Raw genomic sequence first — 27124 nt, 5'->3', positions numbered from 1 at the left:
GAGGAAGGGGCTAGAGAAGGACAAAGGGTCATTTTTTATTCATTTATTATTTATGCTCTTGTCATCCACCCTGTTATTATGTTGTCATCCACCCTAAGCCTGTGATTCCAATCAGGTTAGCGACTCACGCTGCGTGGGAAAACTGCAGAGCCCTGCATTCCTGGTGCTGGGCGTGGGGTTTGTAAGTGTGTAGTGGGGTACACGCAGAGGCATAGGCAGATGTGCAAGTGTAGATACAGGCAAAGAGTACAGCCCCTTCTCTCTCTCACACACACACCGTTGTCACATGTGTTTTAATAGTGCAGATTGTATTTGGAATGCACAGGTTCTCTCCTAGACCTGCCCCTTATTTATTATGGGTATTGCAGAAGCACCTAGCAGCCCCAGGCAGGAACCAGGCGCTCACTGTGCTAGGGGCTGTATAAACGCAGAACAAAACAAGGGGCTCCCCCACCTCCCCTCACCCCAGCACTTTCCCCTCCCCCTTCCACCACCACTGTCACTGGGCCCAAAACGAGAACGCGCCACGCGCCACGTGGTCCTCCTGGCTTCCGAATGGGCGTGTCGCGGAGCCAGCAGAGGCGTGGCTATGCTAATCGACGCGGGCCAGTGGCGAATGGCTGTGTGCAGGAGGCGGAGCCGCTGGGCTCTCCCCCTGGTACGTAGCATGCGCCGCCGGTGCCTTGCAGCTTGCGCGGGCCCGTGCGGAGCTGGGAACGGGCCGGGCTCGGGGCCGAGCGCACAGCGCCGCGGGGCCGCGCCGGCAGGTGAGGGCCGGGATCGGGGCCGGACTGCGGGTGGCGGCCGGCGCTCGGCGCCGTGGCCCCGGGGGCTGCAGCTCGGGCGGTGAGGTCAGGGCCGCGTGGCTAGGGGTCAAGGTGCTGGAGGCGTGCTGAGCACAGGGGGTCGTGGCACTGTGGGGTGCTGGGCAGAGGGTGGTGCAGAGATCGGGGGTGTTGGGCAGAGGGGGTGCTGGGTGGGGGGAGTCAGGGCACTAGGGAGTGCTGGGCAGAGGGGGTGCTGGGCAGACGGGGTCGGAGTAGGGGGTCAGGGGTTGCTGGGTGGGGGGAGTCAGAGCACTAGGGGTTGCTGGGCAGAGGGGGTGGGGGGCACGGGGTGCTGGATGGGGGGAGTCAGGGCACTAGGGGTTGCTGGACAGAGGGAGTGGGGGGACAGGGGTTGCTGGGCAGAGGGGGTGCTGGGTGGGGAGAGTCAGGGCACATGGGGGTGCTGTGTAGGGGGTGTCTGAGGATCCGCAGGTCCTGGCCAGCAGTGGAGGTGAGGGCTGCAGGACTTGTGGGTGAGTTTGCAGGGTCTAGGCTCTAGGAGAACTGGGGGTTGGCAGAGGGGGGGGGGATGTGTGAACTGGGTGTGATGGTACAGCAGAGTTGGGATGCTAGTGCCGAGCTGCTGTGATGGGCATTGGCTCTGGGTCCCTGGGGCACCGGAGTGACACCAGGATAGGTGCTGAGGGCACTAGGAATTGGGCAGTATCAGGGTGGCAGTAAGCGGGTGGTCTGCCTGTGGGGCAAGCGGAGAGGGCCCTGGCTGTGGAGTATCAGTGGTATCTGGGGGTATGACAACAGGGAGCTAAGCACCAAGGAGATGGCAGGGCACTGCGTAGGTAGAAGGAGTGCAGAGAAGCCAGGTGAGGGGGGAAAGAAAGACTTTATTGTGGGTGGGGAAGGGGGCTCTGCTGGGCCTTGGGAGTGGAAGAGGTAGTGGCATCTTTGAGAGGGGATAAGAGAGGCAGAGGGCTTGGAGAACAGCTGATATCAAGGCCTGGGCAGGGGCATGTAGGGAGCAGAGGTAATTTGTGGACATTCATTTGCCTGAAGGGACACTGCAGGACAGGCAGGGACACGCTTGGGGAGAGCAGTGAAACTGGTGGGCTGTTCACAGTCTGCACTTATGCCTAATGGGTGCCAGGAATAATTCCTCCCAGAGGACTGGATGCTGATAGAAGCCAGATATTACACTGGAGGGGCTGCTCTTCTCTTCTTCTTTGACAAATCCCAGAAGGTACCCTAGCTCCAGGTGATTCTCCAATTGTTGGCCAAGACTGCAGTCCTCACATAGAGCACATGTGCTACTCACAGCTCTGGGAGGGAGGCGGAGGGTCAGAAGTCTTGGGTTCTCTCCTGGTCCTACTATTGACCCCCTCTTTGGGCTTGTGCAAGTCACTTACTCTCTGTGTCTCACAGAAAGAGATAGGGTTACTTCATAGGTGGATTGAGAGCTGCTGGGTGGAATCTGCTGCTTGGTAGAAATGCTTGGTAGAAATGTTTTAATCATTCAGACCCTTCCTTTGTGTTTAAATATTTCCCTATCACAACTTTCCCTGCTTTGCCACTTGGCCCTTGTGGCATTGGGCTGAGGCTGGAGAAGGGGGAAAATGGTTAGAAATAGTAGTGAAACTGGCTACTCCCTTATCTCTTGCTGAGCTGGGGGAAATGCAGAAGACCGACTAATAGCATAAATGCTGTGAGGTCAGTTTCACTTTCAAATGCCCATCAGTTCTAATCACCAGGTGTGTTACTAGTAGTGTGGACTTCTTGTTTGTTTGGTTTTTTTTCTTTAAACATGATTTTTAACCTGCTCTCCTCCCTTGTTTGTGAATTGCTGTGATATCCGTAGATGCAAAGCAATACGCAAGGCAAAGGGCAGCTGGTATGCAATTCAGTCCTTGCCTTCTGCAAGGAGACTGCCAACAAGTGGGTTAATTATTGCCCCTGGTGGCAATGATTTTTGCTGTCTGGACACTTGCCTACGGGGAACTAGACTGAGACGCACTATCCCAGGCCATGTAGGACTGTCCGTTTTGAAAGAGAAGGCATGTAGGCCAGATTTAGACAGCCAAGAACCACTTAGATGGGCACACCTATTCCCAGTAGGTGGTAACGGGGATACCATTACAAGGCCATATGCAGTACTGGTGTGAGCAGGCACAATTCTGGTGATGTCAGTGGAGTTGTTTCTGCTTGCACTGTTGGCCTGTTGTGCATGTGGTGTAAGATTGTGGCGTATTGCACACAACTTTATGGTTGCAGTGAGCGAAAGTGTGGGGAGAGAATGTGCTTTAGAGGGTTGAGAAACATGCCTGCAGTGAGAGAGGAGAGGGGAATGCTAACGCTGGTACTACAGCAATGATGTTTCCCATCCACGCTCTGGGAGGAGAAGGGGGTTAAAAACATCAGTGTTGAAGGGGCTGAATAGTCTGGAGAAGTCTGAGCTTAAAGCATGAAGGGAGTGGTTAGGCATATGGAAAATGTGCCCTTTTGACCTTGTTTCAGTAAAAGCTGCAATGACTTCTCCTGTCCCCTCTGCTGGAGGTTTCAAATGCCGTTCATGTTGACACAGCCAGTGTCTTGGGGCTGTTTCTGGAACGTGGCGTGGGTTGGGTGGGTTATGAAGAGGGGCGATGCTGAGACATCCCGGGATCTTTGTCAGAGGATTGCAAGCTGATGGGTAGCACCTTACTAGTGAGCAGAAAGGGGAAGGTAGCATGATGTAACACCACCATGTGCTTTTAACTCTTTCTAATTTGCCTATGTTTGAACAAATAACACAAATGCTTGAAAATAATAACTTTCTCACATCAGGGTGTCTTCTTGCCCTGGGAAACATTGGTTCTCCCTCTAGCTGAAATTAACATGTTACTTCCAGGCTTGTGTTCAAGCATCACAATAATGTGTAATACTTCGCATTTCCATTGCACGTTCAAAGAATTAGATACACTTTAAGGACTAGGGTCTATCCCTAGCTCTGCTCCTGACTCACTGTCTCCCTTGGGCAGGTCGTTTTCCTGCTCTGTAAGATGGGGTTAATGACGAATTCACAGGATCCTGATTTTGAGTCCTCTACTCACTGTTTTTCTTCCTGACATTCAAACATCCTGGGGTTTGAGAGCAGTGAGCCAAAGGTGGGGAGGGAGACAAGGACGAAATATTGCTCTCTTCAATTCCAAGTAGGTCAAACGTTGCTGCTTTTGACTGTGTCATTTCCCAAGTGTTGGGGCTGAGCCATCAACAGGTGCTTGGGGGCAAGATCTGACCCGATTGGGACTCAGGCCCGCCACCCCCTCTGTTTAAAAGTAACGCCGCAAATCTCCTTTCAAATGAAAACCCAGCAGACTTTACACCTGTATCAAGAATGTTCCTGGTCAGAGGGCTCAGTGGGCTGACAGAGAGGCTAATGGGTGTTGAATCAAACAGAGGATACCTCAGGAGGTCAATCTCTGGTGGGGGTGGAGAATTCTAACATGAGATGGAACAGGCAGGATGCCAGCCAGTCTAGCTGTGGATTTCTGAATGTGTGAGAGAGGCGGGGAGGTGGTGGTTTTCCACTAGTTGTGTGAGGTGTCTCTTGTAACCATTGCACGTGGGCAGCTGGACTGCTCCGGTTTCCAGCGAGCACTGGAAATTCCTCCCTCTCCTCTGTTCAGAAGGGGATGCTCCAGACTCGCGGCTTCTTTTCTTTCCAGGCTATTGCCCTGTACTGTTAGTCTTCCCCTGATCTCAGGCTTTCATCGCCTTTCCTTCCTGGGAGGCCCGCTATCCTGTCCTGTCTTTTCTCTAAATGACACTCGTGGCTCCAAAAAAATGAAGTAGTGAATAGGGGACAGGTGGGGGTTGATTCCTCCAAGCATAGGGAAATAAATCTTGAAAGACATCCTCCATGCATTTCTTTAGAACCTTTCACTCGGCAGCATGGGAGTAGATGTCTAGTGACGCTCAGGATCTGCACTATAGAACTCTTCCTGCATGTTGTATCATCACTTTTCCTGCATGCTCTGGACCACGTTTCCTGCATGCACCAGGGATGCCAGGCCTGCTGTTGCCAGTCTGAAAGGGTCCCTTAGAAGAAACTTCTGCAGTCTCCCAGTGCAGCAAAAATGGCTGCAAAGCAACATGGGGTTCTTCTGACTGGGGGTTTGCAACATTCTGAGTGCTACATGTTGTGTAGTCATGATCTAGGAAATGCTGACAAAGGACAAGAGGCACCATGAGGGTGTGACGGGGAATCTCCTTGTGATTCGATCCCATCTGTGGGCCCAGTATACTATCAACTGAGAATGCCTTTGCTAGCTGGAGAAGCTTCTGAACCTTAAAAAAAAAAAAAAAAATGAAGAAAAAACACCCTGCTCCCCAGTGCCAGTGAGGTTCAGACTGAGTTCCTGGAGAGCTAACCCTTTGTAATTCTTGTAGTGCTAGTGAAATGTGCTGGCTGCCATCCCTGGAAAGTGAACTATCCACAGGGCAGGCACAACATGCGGCTCATCATCCCCTGCCAATGCGTTTCAGCTTCACTCAGGGGGAACTTCCTTTAGGGAAGTGAGGAGCTTGCTCCCCATGGCCCATTCCATCCTTGGTCTCTTCCAAGATTGCCAGCAGGGGCGTGGCAGTGACTTGTGGAACTGACACCAGTCCACCAGCTCTTTCCGGGTCTGCCACTGAACAGGTGTCAGGGGAATGAGTTTTGAACACTAACAGCATGGTCTGGTTTTGAACTGCCAACTTCAGAGTGAGACTGAATCCTGTCACCAATCCTCTTTTGCCATTGTAGCCCCATGTAAACCCTCATAATGTACTATGACAGATCTCTCTCTCTGGCTGCTCTTGCATTGTTGTGCTCAACTCTGCAGTGGTTATGGGGTATGTTCTTTCACAAAGAAGACCAGGCACTTTTAGTTTTACTGCGAGGTAATTTTTTCCAGAGGTCAGCTGTGGGTGGGGGGGGGTGGGGTTTCCTGACTGTTTGTGCTTGATGTGTGTTGTGTTTTTACCTTGGGATAGCCCACACATACTAATCATCCTAAGGTAAAAAACACACCACCGTTAGCACTGAAGACAGGACCCAAGCCACATGCATTGCTTAGCAGGCATCTTTTTAAACTCTAAAGCTCTGACATATGTGAGAGCAGTGCTGTAACTTTTACTGAATTGAATAGTCATTCTTGTTCCACTCCTGCACCTCAGGATACAGAGCTGGCAGAGAGAAACTTGGGAGTGGTGTGATCTTAGTGACATTCTCATAGTTTCCATGAATTCCAGCAGCTCAGACTTCTGGGAAGGTTTTTTTGTGTGAGTGGTGTTAGTTAAAAATTTCTTCTGCAGTCAGTATAATGCACTTACTGTATTTACTGAGCAGATGACTTAGGTTGTCAGTTTTAAGCAAGGCAGGAGGTGGTTAATAGGGTGTATATTTGACCCGGAGCTGTTTAAATATATTTTATCTGGAAAAGAGGGTTGGACAGAGAGGTGGCTGCATTTGCAGTGGAGACAAACATTCGCGGGTTAGTTAGAACTAAAGGATTATGAGGAGCTTCAGAGGGACCTAACATGGTATCAAATGAAATTCACTGCAGGTATGCTGGAAGCAACAACTTGAATTACTCCTACATGTTGATGTGGGGGGGGGGGGGTTCTCACCAACAGTCACCATTCAGGGAAACAAACCTGGGTGTCATTCTGGGCAGCTCAGAGAGGAAGTGTTTAAGGATTAGACATCCCTGTAAATGAGGATATCATCTGCAGTTACAGTAGCTAGGATAGAAATGTGTAAGGGGTAAAAGTCTTCACGCCTCTGGGTACCAGCCAGCCACTAACTGCTGGTGATCAAGAAGAAAATTCCTATGGGCAGGTTATTGCAGGGTTTTACACTCTTGTCATTATAGCACTGTGCATTTGGACCATTGATGTGATCTGCTCTGACAATTTCTGTGTTCTATGGTGACTGGCTTAGTATGGATTGGGGGGATGGAAATAGCTGGTAAACTGAGTGCTGGGAAGGGGGGAGACAAGAAACCTGAGGCTATTCTTCCCTTCTCACCTAGCTGCCAAGCCCATCTAAAAAGACATAGGGGTAGCAGCTATGTCACACTCCATCTTCCCAAGGGTGAGTATGTGGTCCGTCTGGGCTGTACCTTTTAACCTCAATCTCCTGTCTGTGTGCTGCAGACCTTTACCAGGCTTTGTCCCCAGTCCTTTAAAACAGCAAGGAGCTCTGAGACAGGGTGGGAGCAAGGGGTGGGTCCTGCAGTCTTGAGGGGGATTGGTGGAAGTGTTTGTGTCCCTGGCACGTCCTGAAATCTGCGCTGCACTGCTTCCTGATGCATTGCCTTTCTCCGGATTTGGGAGGGGAGGGGTTAAATCGGCAAATCATCCCCCCTAAGCTCTTGCTAAAACCTCCCCGGCCAATTCTCTCTGAAGGAATTCCTGGTGCTTTTTAAAAAACAAAGATTTCAAAGTTGCAGTAAGCTCTTGAGACTGTGAGAATGTCGATCCCTTTTTAATAAGAAAACAGTGGATGTGGCATAACAACACCATTGGGCGCCTGAGTTTGGTTTGCTTTGAGTAGCTTTGACTTGGCAACAACAGAACCTCTGCTTCTCCCACCCAGCCCCAGTCAATGTGAGGGGCTGGGAGAACCGCTCCTTGCAGAGCAGACCAGTCAGGAGAGGCCTTGCCAGTCCAAATATGGCTCCGGCCAATGAGCCAAACTTTTATTTTCAGAACATTTGCTTGGGTAGGGTCCAAAAACACCTTAGATCAACTTCTAGAGGAGATCAAAGTCTGTAACACATCAGCAAAGGTTTGTTTTGAATATGGCTGTGGGCCTAGTGAACGGGAGCACAGACCGCATTCCCCTCTAGGTCATAGATAGGTAGGTGTGTGTGAGCAGAGCAACAAACGTCAGTGTCTTAAGTCAATGCAATGCTGGTGTGACACCCTTCAGGCATAGGGCATGTTGCACCTGCATCCCACCCACAGCAGGAGCAGCCACCACTAGGGGAGGGGAAGGGAGATCAGTCCCCCTGGCCTATTCCATCCTGGCCTCTCTGATCTCCCCCCCCCCCCCCCCCCCCCAGACTCATTTCACAGAGAGTACTAAACAGCTGCCAGGAGGGAGTGACTTTGAGTCCCTGCCAGCCTGGGTTGAATACAAACCACCTCCAAGGCCCCATAGTGAATTACACACCCTTACGCCTTGCAGTAATCTCTGTGTCAAAGTATCGGAGTGTGTCAATCTTTAATGCAGTTATTCTCACCACACCTGTGTGTGGCAGGGGAGTGGTGTTATCCCTGTTTTACAAATGAGGAATTGATGAACAGAGAGGCTAAGTGACTTTCCCAGGGTCACACAGGACATCTGTGCCAGAGCTGGGAATTGAACATAGATCTTGGGAGTCCCAGTCTTGTCCACTTCACCATCCTTCTCTTGGGCAGTTGTAGTTTATTGAAGCCCAGAGTCCTGAAAATAACTATGCCCACAGCAGGGACTCAAAGCAGCTTTTCCTCAGGCTTAATGGCTAAGATACCCCACTTGCTAAAATACTGGGCACCAGCTGGGGATGTGCTGCTACTCCTGTACCAAAGTCTGCTTCAGCAGCGTATGGCCTGAGATCTGGGGAGAAATCTGGCAAGGCCTAAGCAAAGAACGTAAACCATACTGAAGTGTGCAGATGACCTTCCTGGAGAGATAGTCAACATTCCCTGGCACCCAAGGTTTTTTCCCTGATAAGGTCTCAGCAGCACAATGTGTCAATGTTCCTGTGTCCCAGAGACACAACTTTCCCCTCCCATGGAAACAGTCCAACTCTGCAGTGCTTATCGGAATTGCAAGCCGTAGCCTCGTTCCTGGACTGCAGCAAGAAGCCCCGTCTGTGCAAGTGTCTTCCATTTCTCAGCCTTGTGGATTTATATGGAGGCTTAATTATCTGTTCTGTGCTGGATGCCATAATGCGCCTCCTGTTGCCATGCTGGGGAATGGGGGGAGGAATGTTTTCCTGACTCCAGCTGGCCATGAACCAGCTGCACAGAAATAGCTGGAGTAGCCACCTGAAGCCTTCCCATGGGTGCCAGGTGGCTTTACCTTGGAGAGATTTGCCATGCAGAGCACAGCGGGTGAAATTCTGGCCCCACTGAAGACAGTGCTGCCACTGCCATTTAACTGGGCCACTGTTTCACCCAACACACTGTGGTGACTTCACTGGACACATGAAACATTACCTACAGTAAGGCATTCTGTAAGTCTGTTTATTAAACTAGGTAGGAGAAGTCCTAGATCAGCTCCTGTGCATGGTCTGGTGACTGTCCTGGCAGTTAAAGGACACTGGTATTGGTCAGTAATATTTATAATGGTATTTTTTTAATAAGAGCCTGGAAGGATTGGGATTTCAACCCTCATGCTTCAGGGCTTCAGCTTGTCTCAAGGTATGAGGGGTCAGGAGGAAACATCCTCTGATGGCAGATAATTCCATAACTACCTTCTACAAGGTTCTTGCATCATCCTCTGAATCAGCTGGTACTAGCCAGTTCCAGAGACAGGATGCCAGGCTAGATGGGAGCACAGGTCTGATCCAGCCTGGCAATTCCTGTGTTCTTATGTAGGCCGCCCTCTTTGTGCCTCAGGACATATTGTGCGGCAGAGCTGGTGCTGCCCAGTATTGTAGCGCTGTACAGTTTTATTGATATATTTACCTGGCCCTTGCCAGATAATCTTTTATATAAAAGAAAAATACATATACGCCTCCGCCTGGGGAAGAGGACACTGGGATATGGTTCAACTTATAATTAGCAGCATGGTTAAAATATAACATTATGGACACCTCTTATTGCTGAGGCACTCAAGCTGCTGCATGCTTCTCCTGGGCTCCCAGACAGCTCAGAATGACTCGCTACAGCCCAGCACCCAGGTTTCCACAAAGTTGCACTGCTGATCGCTGTGCTATCGTCTGCGTGCCTCCTGTCTGAATGTGGGTCTGAGATTTGTGTGAGTTAGGCTGGAAGCCTGTGGAGCAGGGGCCTTGTCTTGAGTGTGCAAAGCCTGCACTGGGGTCACTCTAGGCCCTGGATAGGCCATCAGGGTAACTGACCATATGGGGAGGGGTGTGGTCATAGGGGCCCAGGTCTAAAGCCATCATCACTGAAGGCTTTGAGCAGTGGTTGTAACTTAGAAGATACAGAGGAAAGAGGGGGTGAATAAAACCAGGCATGGTGCAGCTTTCAGGCCTGGAACGCTGCACTCAGCTAACATCCTGGCTGTGGTGCCCGTCCATCTACGCAGAGGGGGGTATAAATTCTTGGGGGCAGTAGGCGGGTACAAATTCTTCCCCTGCACCCTCTGTGGGTCTGTGTGGAGGGGGCCTTCTGGCGCTCGGTGTCCAAAGGAAGCCGCAGCCAGCTGCCAATTCCTTGGCCTGGCCCCTTCACAGGAAGTTTCCCAAACCTCTGATCCGGCTGCTAGGTCAAGGCTGCCGTGTTCAGCCTCCAGGCACTGCGGGGACTGGGGCGATGTTTGCACCAGGGCAGTGGTGGCTGCTGGCATGCGGGCTGTGCTCCGGAGAGCTCTGCAGTCTTGGAGGAGGTGTGTTTCGTGGGCTGTCTCCCCCAGGGCCCTGTAGACATGAGCGTCTCCTGAAACGCTCTGCTGCATTACTGCAGTGGCTCTGCTGGCCTGGTGTGCTGAGAGCCTGACGGCCTCGGTGCTCTGGCGCGAGAAGATAAGAGGTGGGGGAAACAGCCTGCACCTGGCCCATCCCATGCGTTGCAGAAGCACAGAGCTGTGTGATGGGTCTGGGACGAACTCCTTTCAGCAGGCAGCCTTAGCCATGCATGTAGACAAAACCCTTTGCCCCTTGGTAGCTCCTGGCTCACTGTCCCGTCCCCTGGGCAGAGTGTTGTGGCAGCAGGAGAGCAGCATGAAACGCTATGGTTCTCCCGCTGCAAACTCCATCCTCCCTTTACACTGCCTCTCCCCCTTCCAGGGACTGTGAGCTCCGTTGCCCGTGAGCGTTCGGCGTGCCCTGCTTGCCGGCGCCTGTTCCAGGTTACTCCAGCGTGTTTCTGGGCCTGACTAAGGTGAGTGCCCTGCGTCGGGGGAACGCTGCTGTGAGCATGGCGGGGGTTCTCCAAAGCAGGGGAATACCTGTGTGGTTCTGGCAGCGGATGCTCTGGGGCTTCTCCATTCATTCCTGACACCGTGCCTCTCGAGGTCTGCTGTCACGGTGGGGGGAGGGGAGTGAGTGAGGCAGTGTGGCCCTGTCTGCCACTCAGGGCTCAGTCCGTGCTGCTTGGCTGGAGAGATGGACAGTCCCCTTCCACCTCTGAATCCCTTCAGTGAGGCAGCACTGTCTGGCCTCCCAAGGACAATTCCCGCGTCTGACGGAGAGTCCTTCTGTGGCTTGGGGCAAGTCATGGCTCTCTCTGTCTCAGTTTCCCCATAGGCCAGATGTTGGCAGTAATCCTGACCGCCTCGTGTCATGGGGGTGAATGTTTCTGTATGTGCTGGATATCACCGTCCCGGGGAGAGGGCTGCCAGCCAGGGAGCACTGTGTGGCTGCATGAGCAGTTGAGAAGCTGCTAGGCACAAACCCAGCACAGTGGCCAGTGGAGACTGAAGTGGTGGCTAGTGGCACCGTTGCCTGAGAGTTTGGAAATTACCTCTCAAGTCTGATCCGCAACCTGAAATGCACATCGCCCCCATTCCCGGCTCCTGGAGCTCCCGGCTGTTGTGAGAAGCACTGTGTCCCCCGGGGCTTGCGTGTGCTGCCACCCCCTCATCTGACCTCATGGCGTGCCAGACCCCTCCATTAACGTTCCTGCCCATCTGCATGGATGTTGGTTTTCTCCCTTAAAAAATGTTGATATGACTTGACCTTCCTGGAGTCACTCGACAGCAGCCCTGCAGCCTCTCTCTCCCCTTCCGCTCCAGCTCCTCACATGCCGCAGTTCAGCAAGCAGAGCCTTTCCTGGCAGGCCTTGCGGCTGTGACCCTTCGGGAACGGGCCACGTGGCAGAGCTCCTTTCCTGGCAGTGTCTGCCTGTTTCTCCCTGTGAAATACCTACATGGTGCAATCTCTGGTATTTAGTAGAGCTGCCATGGACCTGGAGTCCTGATCTGGGTACAGACCAGGGGGGAAGACTCCAGGTACCTTTCCTCTGCTAGAGGGATCGGTGCTTTCGCTACTAACCATGGCAAGTGTTGGAATTCTGTTCCACACTGAATCACTGTCCCTGTGCAGGTGAGGGAGTGCCTGGCAGCGTGGCTGTCACACTAACAGCTGGACGCCTGCAGGTGGCATGGGGTTCAGTGATGTTCAGCTGCAAAGGGAATCTGCTGCCCCCTGCAGGGCACACTGCCATACCTTCACAGGGCGTAGGAAGGCCTGTGTCATCCTCACCGCTGGGTGCACGTTATCTTGTGTGGGGAAGTCGAATAAAGGATAGGAAAGCTGGAAGGATGGGGCCTAACCCAGCCAGGCCGAGGTGCTGGAACAATTTGTATAGTGGGGGTGCTGTATAGAATGGAAACCACTTCAAGCCAGGGGGTGCAGCAGCACCCCTAGTTCCAGCCCCTGTGCAGCCAGCCGTGCTCACTGGAGTGGTTCTTACCCAACGAGGTGCTGGCTGCAGGCCTTAGCACCTAGCCTGTCTGTGCCCTTTCAGTCCAGCAGCCAGTGGCTGGTGTTGGACACAGAGACCGTTGCAAGGAGCTGTCTGGGGTGACTCCCTTAGTGCTCAGGTCTGCAGGGAACACTAAAGTTAACCACAATGCCTGTCTCCTTTTGCAGGATCGCCTGGTCACCATGATCCTGGGTTTGAGTCCCCGATGCCCCCTCCTGGTGATGCTGCTCTGCCTCCTGGGCATCTCCTGCCAGGCGCAGGCTGGCACGGACGCCTCGCCGCAGCCCGCCGTCACTGCAGCTTCCTTCCTGCAGGATCTCCTGCACCGGTACGGCGAGAGCGACGTGCTGACCCTGCAGCAGCTCAAGGCCCTGCTGAATCGCCTCGACGTGGGGGTGGGGCATGAGAACATCTCCCGATCGGAGCCGCAGCGCAGGAACCTCTCCCGGGTAATGTGAATTCCTGTGTTCCCCTCTGCAGTGCCCCAGGAGGGACAGCCTGAGCGGCTGCCCCCTCATAAACAGTGTGGGGTCACCAGGCCACTGGCTAAGCTTGTCTGGAATGGATGATCAGATGGGCCGTGTTCTCTGCAGGGATACTCCTTGGGCTCACGTGGGCCCTGGGTCACCCATGCAGGGAATCTTCTTGAGCTCCACTCTGGAGACAGTTGCTTCCCCTGCTATATTGGCTTGCTCCCCTTGCTGCCCCAGCTGCTGTACATTGTGTTCAGTGTTCGGCTCCCAGGGAGCCAGCTGGTTAAGTTGGGCAAAAGGTGTGTGGGAGGGAAATCCTGGCCCTTGTGGGTGGAGGAATCCATTACAGGCCAAGCAGAACTGCTGTGATGGTGGGAGACGGGATATTGCCTCTTGAGTGGAGAGAATTCTCAGGGAAGGGGGAGAAAAACAGCCCCTGCAGCTAGGTGGTTTGTGGGACCATTAGACCTGCAGAGGGAGCTAGGGCCTCACATGCAATGGGATAGGCCCGAGTCCAATGAGCGGCTGCTGTGTGTGCATTGTGCCAGGAGGGGAAGGTGTTGGGAGGAGGGAGAGGATGCAATCAAGGAGCCCTCCGGGGATGCCCATGTTACCAAGCCGGACAGCAGAGCACAGTCATGGGATGCTCAAGGTCTCTTTTTCCCCATGCCAGTGCTTCAGCTCCTCCGAGCTCTTCGCCACCCACAACCTGAGCGAAGGGTCACATGTTGGCCCGAGCAAATTCCAGGAGTTCTGCCCGACCATCCTGCAGCAGCTGGAGTCTCGGGCGTGCACGGCAGAGAACCTAGAGAATGAGGAGAACGAGCAGACGGAGGAGGGGAAGCCCAGCTCGGCAGAAGGTGAATGGATAGCCAGTGGGCACAGAGAGGGGACCAGGACCTGCTTTAGCTTTAAAGGCATTGCTGAAGTGTGAGCTTTCCAAGCGCCTCTCTCGAGTGCAGGGCATAGATACTTTTTCTAGCCCTCACTGCAGAAATGGGGCATGTTCTGGGCTTAATGTAATAGCGCCTGTTCATAACCCTTCTCCTTCCCAGCCTGCCAGGGCAAGCCATGGCCTCAGACCTGCAGCAGGAGCGACGCACTGGGGCTGTGCAGTGCATCCAGAGCTCTGTCTTTGGCTGACAGCAATTAGAAAATGGCACTAGCCTGCCCAGAAAGAGAGGAAGCATGGGATGGAGGGAATGGAATCATGGGATTTTTGGGAGTTTGACTCCCAAGTCCCAGAATTCCACTAGCTTTGCTATACATCCCACAATGTGCAGCGAGAAAAATCCCAGAATGCACTTGGCGATGCAAAGGAGCATGGGATACCCACCTGGAATGCCACAGGCTTAGCGTGCACCATGCCCGCCGTATGTGCACAATGTGAATTGAAACTGCACCGCTGTCCCACGTGCATGCTGTTAGTGCAACTTACGTGCCACGCACCAGCTACTGCGTGTCAGCCCAGTGTGAACTAATTCCCCATATAGATAGGCCCTTTGTTACACAGGGGAGTTGTGGGGACAGAGATCCTAGGCAGCGGGGGTCTTATTTTACATTAAACCACAGCTTTCCAACAGGTAGCCCTTTGAAGTTGCTTTCTGAGTTGAATGTGGAATCGGGCTGACAGTCGTGATGGGGCTGCTTGTTAGGTGCTAGCCCAATTAATGCTAGATGGCAGAGTGCAGGGGAAGGGTGGTCTGAGTCGCCATCCCCCAGTGTTACGTTACAGAAAGTCACGTCAAATGTCCCCACATCTCCGTTTTCCCATCTTTAATCTGTGTGGCAATCCTTACCTGCCTCCCAGGGGGCTTGTCTGAGATTGCAGTGCTTTGGGATGAAAGATGCTGTCAGAATGCACTGTACAGCTATTAAGCCTGTCCTCTTAGTGATGGCTTTGGGGCAGTTGTTTGGAAGCAGAGGGACTCCAGTAAAATCACCCCTCCACACCTGCGTATGCAAGGCTGGATTTTCTCTTTCCTTAGATCATTGCAAAGACTTTTCATGGTCGGCGGGGAGAGACATTTCTCTTGTGACAACCGTGGAAAGTGAACTTTCCAGGGGTAGCTTGGAATATTGATGGCTTTTCCCCAGTGTAATTTTCTTGCAGATTCCATGGAAAACGCAGAGGCACTAATGTTTGCAGCCTGTTGAATCCGCCCTCGCCTTCCCTACCAATGGCACTGCAGGGCAGAGAGAGAGCAGTAATTGGACCATAGACAATGCACAGTGGAGAATTTGCTGGGGGATATGTGACTTTAGTTCCCAGAGCAGTCAGTGCTCTCTTGCTCCGTAGTTATAGCAGAGGCAGTGCTGTCTATCAGTGAGAAAGTAGTGATTGATTACCTGTGTTTGTGCCTGCTACCCCAGCCACACACACTCACTCACATTCTCTCTCACACTTGTTCCAAGTTAATTCAGCTCAGCAGGGCCTGTTTTTTATCTTTCACTAGCGGATCTGGTTGCAGGTTAATAAATAACAGGGATTTCTATAGCCCCTTTCATCCAAAGCACATTACAAGCTGTTTACATGAATTGCATTTTGCACACCCCTGAAACCACTGCCACCTCTGAGTGGACCCCGGCAGCTGTCTCGGTAGCCACACAGCAGCGCTGTGGGACAGACTGTAAAGAATAGCACGCCATCCATCACGCGGCAGTTATGGGAGGGTTCAGGGAAGCAGCATGCAGTTGCTCAGATTAGAATTTCCCACGGATGCCAGGGTGCTGGTGGTTTGTATTGTGGTAGTGCCTCAGAGCCCAGCCATGAACCCCGTTGTGCTAGGCGCTGTGCAAACACTGCCCCAAAGGAGCTTATCAAAATAGAGTCCTAGGTTAACTTTCCAAAAGTGCCAGGGGACCTGTAACAATCAAAAGTGGCCCAGGCCTCTGGAACGATAGCGCCCCCTATTGGAACACACAATTATTGTCTCAGGAACTCCTTGTTAGACCATCTCTGATGCCTGCGATTCTCCCCCCGGCTCACAGGCGTTCCTGGCTCTGGCTCACTTTTTCCAGCCTGTTAATGGGCTACAACTGAGCACATAGCCTGGAGCATAATTACTCCCAGTGCCCTTTAAAGTAATTCAGAGACATGGAGACGCATTAACCAGGTTTATTTCCACACCCTCTCCCTGTCCTGTAACTGTCCCACCGTTAAAGTATCCCAAGTAGCACAGCGGATGGGAGTGATTCTCAGTCACAACAAGGCCCCCTCCTCAGTGAGGCCTGACTCTCCTGGCCTTCCCTGCCCAGCTGTATCCAGAGCTGCTGGCGTCTGCCCCTCCCCACCCCCAAAGAGCCTTGGTAATCCAGCCCTCATTTCTTCTTGTTCCGCAGTGTGGGGCTTTGGCTTTCTCAGTGTGTCACTGATTAACCTGGCCTCCCTCCTTGGAGTCTTCATCGTGCCCTGCACCAACAAGGCCTTTTTCCGATGGGTCCTCACTTATTTCATCGCGCTCTCCATCGGGACGCTGTTCTCTAATGCGCTCTTCCAGATGATCCCAGAGGTGCAGTAGAACACACCCTGCCCTTCTCTCTGTCTCTCAAGGGGCTGACTCTCCCACTGGCCTTTACAGCCCAGCCCCTGCCAAACATTTCTCCATCGCCAAGGCCAAGGGAAACTTCTCTTCCATGCTGGCTTCCTGCCAGTGGCTTTCCAGGTCCTTCCTGCTCCTCTGAGCACCAGGAAACATTGCATGGTCTCTTCAGGGTTAACGTTTGGTGTTCAGGCAGAATGGGGAGCCCTGTGCCATCCTAGCTTGCTTCCTCCCCTCCTTCCTGTGGGGTTGCCTGCAGCCTCTCTGAGAACAGCAGTATCCTGTAGTTGCAGTGCAGCTGGCAGGGATCCTAAGTCTGGAGGGAGGGAGAAGATAGCTCCCTCCCCCATGTGACTCCTGCTGGGTGGTCACACAGCCTCTCTCCTCCTCCCGGTTGTAGTGGTTGGAAATATGGGTGGTCCTAGCTCCAGTGAGATCTCTTCTCGTGTAACAGATTGTAGTAATAAAGATCTCTTGCTCTTTGTGTTCCTGTTAGCATTTAGTTGCCAAAGGGGAGACTTCCCAAAGCCTGCCTGTGATGAGTGGCACTAAGCATAGACCAAGTATATGCAAGTACATCAGGCAGTGTCTGGGAGCTTTAAGAGGACAGGGCACTCCTGTGCTGGGTTGGCAGCAGCTGTGCTGCGTCAGCGTTGGTCTAATGGGCAGAGTCTGGTGTAGGGGCATTCCTGGGACTCATAAGAAGGGTGTGTGGAAGGAAGGAAGGAACAGAGGGTAAAAATGCACAGAAGGAATTGAAGAAACCCCTCCTGCCGGGGATCCCAGCTTTCTCCTGGCTCCCGGTCTTGCTGATTAAAGGCGGCAGAGCCCCTGGGAAGATCGATGCAAAGTGAGGTTTCCTGGTGCCCTGATGGGTTTGTCAGATACATTACAAACTAATTTTTGTTTTAATTGCACAATTCTGGAGCTAAATAAATATTCCCATGTGCTTTACAATCAGGTGTTGGAAACACACACATTCCTCCAGCATCCTGCTTTCTGGCAGCAGGATTTTCTGAGCAGGGTCTAGGTGCTTAGGGACTTCAAATCCATTCAGATCCTCAAACTTTCAGCCTAGAAGTCATGGAATTAAAATAAAATCTCAGCTTTTCACTGGAGTCCTCCTCCCACCGTGATCCCAGGGCTGCTTTGCATTCAGCATGTGTGTGTGCATTGTACTGCCCTGAAGAAGACAGGGTATCTAATCGTTAATTACCCTTCCTTGCCAGTGCTCCAGAGTGCAGGATCTCTTGGCTGTTTCAGTCAGCCGCCTGCTGGCAAGCAGAGGGAATTGGGAACAGCAGGTTTGGTGCTTGTTTCTCTCGGCCCCTTGCAAGCTAAAACAAAGCTAGTACGTTTCATGTTGGGTCTCCCAGGCTTGGTGGTCTCAGCCTAACTCCCAGTATTCCTGCATATCCCATGCTGGCAAGGGCTGTTACCACATCTCTAAACCAGAGTCTGATGGAGCCCCTTGTTTGTGGGACTTGGGGAGGTATTTTTCAGCTCCAGAACTGTAACTTTATTGTATTTTTTTCTCTTAAAAACCAAACAAAATGCCTTGTTTCCTGATCTGATGGGAACTAAAATGATGGCGTACACTCCACCCCCATGGGATGCACGTTGCAGGAGAACTTCCACGGCATGGAACGTAAACACAGGTTAATCCCTTAGGCTGGAAGGGCCTCGTACAGCCCAGGCAGAGTGCTTGGCCTCTCTGATGTTGTCTGGTGCCCAGATACTCCAGTGATGAGTGCACTAGGCATGCACAGGGTGAATAGGCTCTGCTGTGCAATGAGGGTGGAGTGTATGAGATGCTGGCTGTAAAACTGAAGTGCTCCATAGGATGCTGGAACTCTGACACTCTTCTCCCCCCCCCCTCCCCTTAAAGGGGCCTTATGCCCTTGGGAATGGCATGTGCCCACTGGGAGCCTGACAAGGTCACCGGGAAAGTGAATCTGTTTTGGGAATGGAACCCTGATTTTATTTCTCTCTTCAAAATACACTTCACATCCACCGTCCACAAGCTAACCTCCATTCTTGGAGTGTTTATTGTAAAGTAAGAGCCTTGTTAGGATGAGGAATTTCATTCCTTCACCCAAACCCCTGCTTCCCCAAGGAGAGAATCCATCCTCTCATCAGTCTGTGATGCAGTTAGTCACAGCAGCTGCATCCTGCAGTGTGGGCTGCAGGGCCAGCTCCGCTGATTCACATTCCCTGTAACGTTACAGCCGCGATCCTGCCCTCCCCAAGGGGGCCGGCATGTCAGAGTTCCAGAGCCATCTCGTACCAGGTTTGCTTCTGGCCTCCCTGAACCAATTCCAGATTGATATGAAATCACTAATGAATGTCCCCTTTTCTCCTCCCTTCCCCCCTCTCTCTCTCTCTGGTGTGGATTCACTTCTTTGCTGTCCTGTGTTGATTTCCCTGGACTCTCCTGCCCTCTGTGGTGTAACTGGGGTGGGGTTGGCACGCACGCTGCAGTCTGGGGTTACGGTTTCCTCTGCGTGACCGTCATCTCCCTCTGCTCCCTGGTGGGAGCCAGCGTAGTGCCCTTCATGAAGAAGACCTTTTACAAGCGGCTGCTCCTCTACTTCATAGCTCTGGCGATTGGAACTCTCTACTCCAATGCCCTCTTCCAGCTCATCCCCGAGGTATGGTGAGGGCCTTTGGGCCTGTCGTGTGTGTGTGTCGTCTGTCTGTCTGTCTGCTGGTTTGAGGAGAAGCCGGTGGAACTTAACGAGAAACATGAGTGACTGTTGCAGGGAGACAAAGATATGGTCAAACCTGGTCTGTGTCTGTGTCTGGTGCTGGAAATATTTAAGGCCCATCAGCAAGGCTAAATTCTGCTGCATGACTTTGTTAAGCTCCTAGCTGCATTGCCATTGACTGTGTGACCATGGACAAGTCACTTTCACCTCATCTTTCAGTGCCTGTGTGCCCAATGGCCCTGATGGTATTTACTTACCTGCCAGGATGAGGTGTCTGGCCATAATCTAGCACTGCTCAGAGGACCTCAAAGCCTTAGGGTACGTCCACACTACGGAGACTCCATAGCTATGCTGGCATAACCCCATATCTTAGAAGCAGGCTGCACCAAGAGAAGGGGTTTTTCCATTACTGTAGGAAGACCATCTCCCTGAGCTATAGTTGCTGTGTTTTAAAAAAAAAAAAAAAAAAAAAGCATTTGTCCATCGGCCTACCTACGTCCACCGTGGGGTCAGCATAACTGTAGGTTGTTGTTTTTCTCCTCACACCTGAGCTATGGCAACCTAACTTTTAAGTGTAGACCAGGCCTTAGCCATTCTCAGGCCATATAAAGAAAGTGGCTTTGATGTGTGAACAAAGCCAGGCTTGACTGGGTCACTTTTATGGTAGAGAGCAGATGGGGTGGAAAGAAGACTCCATGTTGAGGGGAATCTTAGCTGCCTGTTGGTGCCACTCGCGTCCCTTATATAAGGCTCAGTGTTCGTGCTGGTCGAGAGTGCACACACTCCAGGCTATAGTCTCACTGGTGAGTTCATTGTGAGAAGTGGTTTAGACAGTCTGGGTTTTGAGATAAAAGGGTCCCCAAGCCCATGTGCCAGAACTTGCTGAAAACACCACCTATGCACACAAAAAATGAATAAGCTGAGAAAGGTGGAGTGTTACTGTCCAGAAAACCCCTACTCAGGTGCCTGATAAGTGATTGTTGGTGCAGTTGCTTCTCCTGATTCTGTGCTCAAGAGGAGATGTCAGCTAAAGATGTTTTCTGGGAGTGGGCTTGCTAATACAAGAGATTTGATTGGCCCACCTGCCTGTGTTTATATTCACACCTGACTTGTGAGAGGAGGGACAGTGAATTTAAAAACCAATAGATTTAAAGCAAAGGCATTTTATAATTAACCTGTGGAACTCACAGCCACAGGATATCAAGATGAGTAGCTGAGTGAGATTTATAGAGGTATTAGATACTTTAGATTAATGTGAGTAGGATCTGCAGTGGCACTGTGTCTGAGATAAAAATGAGATGGGCTAACAGTTCTCATGCATCAGGGCATGAGCTGATTACATCTGGGGTCAGGAAGACATTCCCTTCTAGCATGCAGTAGTATTGCACAATTAGGTGTGTTAAGCCTTTCCCTGAAGCATTCATTGGGGGAGAAAAGACTAACTGAAGTGCTGTTCTGTTGTCCCTGTACTGAGAGCTCCTAGAGACAAGGGTAGGGGAGACAAGGGATGCTGCTGGAGTTCATGGTTCTCAAACCTTTCTCTGTTGCCCCTTGTCTTCAGGCCTTTGGATTCAACCCTAAGGAGGATCATTATGTCTCCAAATCTGCAGTGGTCTTTGGGGGCTTTTACTTGTTCTTCTTCACAGAGAAAATCCTGAAGATGCTTCTCAAGCAGAAAGATCAGGTGAGGTTGAGCTAGTCCCATGGGGGAGCGGGTTAGGCATTCCCAGATGGTATTGCTGCCAGAAAGGTGCTTCCCAGTGGGCTTACTCGGATGCAGTTTTCAAACAGGTGCACTCTGGAAAGGCTGCCTGCTTTACTGACTCTTAAATACTGTGTGAAGAGAAAAGCTTAGATCCTGGGTGGCCAACCTGAGCCTGAAAAGGAGCCAGAATTTACCAATGTACATTGCCAAAGAGCCACAGTACTAATTCAGCAGCCCCCCAGCAGCTCCCAGCGCCTCCCGCCCACCAGCAGCCCTGCCGATCAGCACCTCCCCGCACCTCCCAATCAGCTGTTTCGTGGCGTGCAGGAGGCTTAGGGGGAAGGAGCGAGGGCATGGCAGGCTTGGGAAGGGGCAGGAAGGGGTGGAGTGGGGGCAGGGCCTGTGGCAGAGCCAGGGGTTGAGCAATGAGCATCTCCCAGCACACTGGAAAGTTGGCGCCTGTAGCTCCAGCCCCAGAGCCGGTCCGTATACAAGGAGCCACATATTAACTTCTGAAGAGCTGTATGTGGCTCCGGAGTCACAGGTTGGCCACCCCTGGCTCAGATCTTTGTATAACAAACAATGGTTCCCTTTTTACATTTAGGGGAGGGTGATATTTTTGACAAAAAAGGGGGAAGTAAGAGACAGTTGGGCATGATGCTGTATGTTTCTTCCTTCTCCTGATCCACCCCAAAAGCTGTCACATGCCATCCCAGAAGTAGCTGTAGTGACTTGTGCGTGTGTGTGTAGTTTGTATAGTCGGTTAGCAGAGGTGGAAGTGCTCTGGGATGAAAGATGCTATGAAAATGTACAATCACAATGTTGGGTTTTAATAACCAAAGAGACTAGTTTCCTAGTGGTTTTAGTCAGCTTCAGCATCGCTGTCTCTGCGAGGTTTCCTGTTCTAGCTTGTGGGCAAGCTAAAATAATCAGCATGCCCCAGGCGTTTGAGCCGGAAATGTACAAGTGACTGCATGCATCCATGCTGCATGTGGCTAAAGCCTGTAAATCTCTGTATCCTTCCAGCACCATCATGGGCACAGCCACTACAGCCCTGAGACCCTCCCCTCCAAGAAGGACCAGGAGGAAGGGGTCACTGAAAAACTGCAGAATGGGGACATGGATCACATGATCCCTCACAGAACCAGTGAGCTAGAGTGCAAGAACCCATCTGTGGATGAGAAGATCATTGTGGGCTCTCTGTCTGTCCAGGTTAGTGCTTCTCTTCCCTGGGGTTGTTACCAGTTACAGCTGTTGATTGGAGGCGTTGGCTTAGTCTGCAGAGATGGGCATGACACTGGGCAGCGCAGTAAGATAAATGGAGTTGTCCGCAGTATGGTGTGGGTTGGTGACCCAGCCAGTGGGGTTCACATGTGACTTTGGGTGCTCCCTTGCAGGACCTGCAGGCTTCCCAAAGTGCGTGCTACTGGCTGAAGGGGGTGCGATACTCTGACATTGGCACGCTGGCCTGGATGATCACCCTGAGTGACGGGCTCCACAACTTCATCGACGGCCTGGCCATCGGTGCCTCCTTCACCGTGTCTGTCTTCCAAGGGATCAGCACCTCCGTGGCCATCCTCTGCGAGGAGTTCCCCCACGAGCTGGGTATGTGGCTCTTCAGCTGGGCACCCTAACTGCGTTTGGTCCCCAGCCAGCCAAGTATTTAAGCATGTGCTTAAGTCCTTAAGGAAAGAGTGAAAGCACTTGTTTAACTTGAACCTATTTCACCATTTTCTTTCAACCGTCAACAAAATGTACCAACTTCTCAGTCAATGCAAGAGAAGTGTGTGCATGTGGTGGAGGGTGGTATGTGAAACCAGGGGAGGAAAGCTGCTGAATCCCATTGTGTAATCTGTTCTGAAAACCAGGGGAGTTTTTGGTTAAATGTAGATTGTGAGACAGCTGGTAAAACATCTGTTTTGTGTTTGAATATCGAGAGTTATACGTGGAAGTAGATGTAGACCTTGGGCACCTGGTGAATCGGCGAGTCTGTCAGTGTAGCAAAGTTTTGGTTCCTTTGTGCGAGGGTGACCTTGTTCTTGCAGTTAACTGCCTTGATGGGGCTTGACATAAGATGGCTTCTTAAGCAGTGTAGTGCGGTGGATAGGGCACTGCTCTGAGGCTTAGGAGGACCTGGGTTCTATTCCTGTCTTTACTTCCAGCTCACTATGTGACCTTAGACCAGTCACTTCCCCTCTCTTTACTTCTGTTTCCCCAGGTGTAAATCAGGATAATGATACCCTACTCTTTAAAGCACTTTGAGGTCTATGGATGAAGATGCTCTATAAGAGCAAGGCATTGTTGTTGTTAATTTTTATGTAAGGCCTTGATTCAGCAAGAGGGTTGAGCATTGACGCATTTGAAGAGACCCATTGACTTTGACTTCAGTGGGGCTACTCACATGCCTCGAGTTATGCACGTGCTTAAGTACCTCAGTGAGTAGGGGACCTAATTGCTGAGTGCTGTTCTCCAGTGGGATGCTGCATTTGGACAGGAGTTTGCTGATGCGTCCATCCCACAGATGGTCATGTGTAGCTGTCTGTCTCCTCCTCCCCTTACATTTTCCTCCCTTTTGCAGGTGACTTCGTCATCCTGCTAAATGCCGGAATGACAATCCAGCAGGCGCTCTTCTTCAACTTCATCTCGGCCTGCTGCTGTTACCTAGGACTGGCCTTTGGGATCCTGGCCGGCAGCCACTTCTCTGCCAACTGGATCTTTGCTCTGGCTGGTGGGATGTTCCTCTACATTGCATTGGCTGATATGGTAAATCCCAAACCAAGAGTAATGGAGGGCTGCCGACTAGGGGATGAGAGCATTGCAGGGTTGTTGTTTTTCCTGCAGTGACCAGTGCCCAATGAGCACTGATGAGCCAGGGTCAGGATTATTGTTGCACTGCAAAGCTTCGAGGATGCAGAGCTCTGGGAACTAAGAGGACTTGCCTAACGGCAACATCATGTGCGGTACACCAGGATTCCCGCCCGGCTTTTCACAGTGAGGCCTCTGGGTGATTTTTGAGGCGGGGTATTGACTGGCCTGTGTAAGTCAGGAGTATCTGCAACCCTGGGTACGGAGGGGAGAATGGTGACAATATCGCGTACAGAAGGATGGTTATTCCCTTGTGCCCACCAAATGGAGGGTGTGTAACTAGCCTATAGCCAGACCACTTTGAGCTGTAAATTTATCAGATCTTAGCCTAGCAGGGTTGGACGGGGTCAGATCAAGAACACTTGGCCTTGATTGTGAACAGCTCTATATAAATTAATGCCTAATAAGAGATCTGGGGGATACAGCACTGGGATCTGCAGGTGCCAATTCGCAGGGAGCCTGGAGGGTGGAGAATTTCCATGACTGAAACCTTCCAATTCTTTTCTCAGTTCCCAGAGATGAATGAAGTGAGCCAGGAGGACGAGCGGAACGGCAGTGCCTTGATTGCCTTCGCTATCCAGAACGCAGGGCTGCTGACCGGATTCATTATCATGCTGCTGCTCACCATGTTCTCAGGCCAGATCCAGATAGGGTAGGGACCGGCCTGGTTTGATTGGGCTTTCCCACCCGCAAGCACACGGACTGACGGCACCTGTATGAGACATCAGCGTTGCAAAAGCACTACAGAAAAGGCATTTTTTTTTAAAACTATCCCATAGACTTTGTATCGTTTATTTCAGGGGCGCTGATGAAGCTCCTGGCCCTAGATCTATAGTGACCCAAGGACCTGTATCCAGTGTAGCGTCCCTTCCTCTACTCTCCTTGCATCAAAGGGACTCCTAGGAAGGACATGTGAGAGGATCAGGAGAATGGACTCTCTGGCTGCATCGCCCCCTTCGGAGAGCTCCAACCATGGACATTACTTCTTCCCTTCCTCTTCGAGTGGCTGCGGATGGGGGATGGATGTGGTGTCAGCGCTGGACGGGAGGCCACTTTACCAAGGCAGACGCTGTGCTTGAGGCTTGTACTAGTTCATCCCTCGTACTCCATCCCTCCACGGGCAATGGAAATGTGAGGCATAGGAACAGCCGTGGGTCCCAGGACAGCCCCAGTATTTACATGCATTACCTGTAGCCTCCAATGCTCTGGTTGTGCAGGTAGCCAGTGTTTCTCTTTAGCATGGGGAGCATGCCTGCCTTTTGGACCTAAATATGGAGTCGAGAGTGGCTCTCTTTCCTCCAAAAGCTTCACTTGCCAGCGTCTCTGCAGTGTGCGCTGGGCTGGAGGAAAGGGGCGAAGTGTGAAAGCGAGATGAAGAGGTCTGGGAAGGTTGCACAGGGAGAGGGATGAGCAAGAACGTATCCTGCTGCTGTGCTGGAACGATCCTTTCCTGGCACAGGTAGTGGATACTGAACTGGGCAGGCAGCCTTGGTTTCCCTGCTCTCCTAGTCACAGCTGTTGCTGCTCTGGTCTCTTCCCACTGGCTGCATGGGCAGCACTGAAGATACCAGGGCAGGAGAAGTGTTTGACATGCGGTCAGACTGGCTTCGGGAGGGGGAAGGGGGGGAGTTATGCTGCTCCTGTAGGGGTTTAATGAACTATACAGTTGCATCTGGTGGTCAGAATTACTGTAATGGACACTTCTGGGTGGCTTCCAGGAGGTAGAACAGCCAAACACCGCTGCCCCTTGCAGGAGTCCCTCCACAAAGAGGAAAAGTGCTTAGATCCCTCCATCCTAACTCGGGACACTTTGAGAGCAGAGGGAGCGGAGCCGTGAAGCGCAGCTGCTGCAGGATCTCACCGTTGCAAGGGAAGAACATGGCAGCTGCAGTCAGACCAGGGCGGTGTGGAACACAAGTCCTGGTGCCAGTTTCTCAGGCCTTCCTGCGAGAGCGATCCTTACACTGTGACCAGGTTCACTTGGAATTGGACATCTGGTTTTAAACACTGACACTGCTGAGTTTAAAGGTTTTTTAAAAATACTGTACGTTTCTTCAGGGCACAGGGTCCCAGGAACACAGGCTGTGGAACTGGAACCCAGCTCTGGGTAGCAGTAAGAGTTGGGAAGGGAGTTAAAGGCATTTCAGAGCGCTGCTTCTGGGCTAGCTTTCCTCCGATTCACTAGGTGAACAAACTTACTGTTAATGTTTGGTCCCTTCAGCTTGGGCAGGGAATGAGGTTCCAGACTCTGCCTCCCATGATTGTGAATTTATGGCTGCTGACTAACAGAAGTTCCTGCCTCTGCTACTAGCGTGTTGGGTGACCTTGGGCTAGTCACTCCCCCTCTCCCCCCTTTCTGTGCCTCAGTTTCCCCATCTGAAAAATGGGGATAATGATGCTGACCTCCATGGTAAAGTGCTGTGAGATCTACTGATGAAAAACACGAGATAAGAGCTAGGGATGATGATGATTCTTATTATTTCTGTGAGGGGTGTCGAGTTTGTTGCTGCCACTCTGTCTCTTGTGATCATTCCGTCTGCCTGATTGGCTGCCTGGTGCGTAAAGGAATAGTTGTTGTCCAGTCCCTTGTCTTGTAACTTGTTGGTTGACGCACAAAGTTGTGTTGCCTTGTTATGCTGTCCTCATGGCAGAGGCTGAGCAGAAGCGATTCCTGATGGTTTCCCCCTGCACTCCCTTCAGAAGAAAGGTGAAAAGCCTGTTTGCTTATCATATCCAATGCTTTCACACCCCACACCTCAAGGATTTAGGCCCCTCTTTGGTAAATGTGAGCTAGGCAGCTACACCCAGGCCCTCTGCCTGCTTCCCTTCAATGAGGGCAAGCTGAGATAGGAGTAACTCTAAAGGAATAGATCTCATAACCAAAACCACCTGGGACAACAACTGGCAGGCACAGCGCCTCCAGCAGGATCATGACTTGCTTTGACTGCCTTCTAATGCTTAACTTTAACTTGCTCAGTAAAGACTGGACATCAAACCCCAGTCTGCTGTAGCTGTCAGTCATCTGTTCCATTGCACTAGCACGATTGGCCCTAATGGAGAGATACAGCTGGGTGTCATTTACATATGGCAGCAACCATAGTCCCTGTCTCATTCATAGCACTGAGTGTCCTTGTAAACATGTTGAACAGCGTAGAATCCTGTAGTACCTGTGCAATACAGACTTTTGTTCGCATGACCAATTATCCATAATAGCCTACTGGGCTATCCTATTTTAAAAACAGTTTCAGAGCAGCTCTGTTAACTTGGGCAAAGGACTACAACCTTGTCAATAGTATCTCATGTTTACTGCCTGTATCTTAGGTAGCTGGCGTGCTGTCTTCCTCCACAGCCAGGAGAAGGTCTTTGCCCCACGCCATTCTTGCCTTTTATGGCCCAGACCTAAATCCTAGTTAGTTTACACCAT

At 51.7% G+C, this 27124-nt stretch overlaps 1 protein-coding gene across 4 annotated transcripts; it reads left to right on the top strand.

Annotated features, from left to right (window-relative positions):
* The first annotated feature begins 632 nt into the window (after window positions 1-632).
* On the top strand, window positions 633-27124 carry SLC39A14 (solute carrier family 39 member 14). 4 transcript variants are annotated; one of them, XM_034761888.1, is made up of 10 exons: window positions 633-767; window positions 10769-10862; window positions 12575-12856; window positions 13554-13740; window positions 18904-19073; window positions 20692-20814; window positions 21862-22047; window positions 22233-22440; window positions 23414-23598; window positions 24210-27124. In XM_034761888.1, exons 3-10 carry the CDS (start codon window positions 12590-12592, stop codon window positions 24354-24356), a joined length of 1473 nt encoding a protein of 490 aa, XP_034617779.1. In that variant the 5' UTR covers window positions 633-767; window positions 10769-10862; window positions 12575-12589; the 3' UTR covers window positions 24357-27124. The 4 variants fall into 4 exon arrangements, with proteins under 4 accessions (XP_034617779.1, XP_034617780.1, XP_034617782.1 ...); XM_034761889.1 differs by lacking the exon at window positions 633-767 and adding an exon at window positions 1703-2037; XM_034761891.1 differs by lacking the exon at window positions 633-767 and adding an exon at window positions 5757-6367.

Source organism: Trachemys scripta, chromosome 2 (genome assembly GCF_013100865.1).
Source record: "Trachemys scripta elegans isolate TJP31775 chromosome 2, CAS_Tse_1.0, whole genome shotgun sequence".
In the NCBI taxonomy this organism is placed as follows: Eukaryota; Metazoa; Chordata; order Testudines; family Emydidae; genus Trachemys; species Trachemys scripta.
This window is presented reverse-complemented; position numbering and strand designations above follow the sequence as displayed.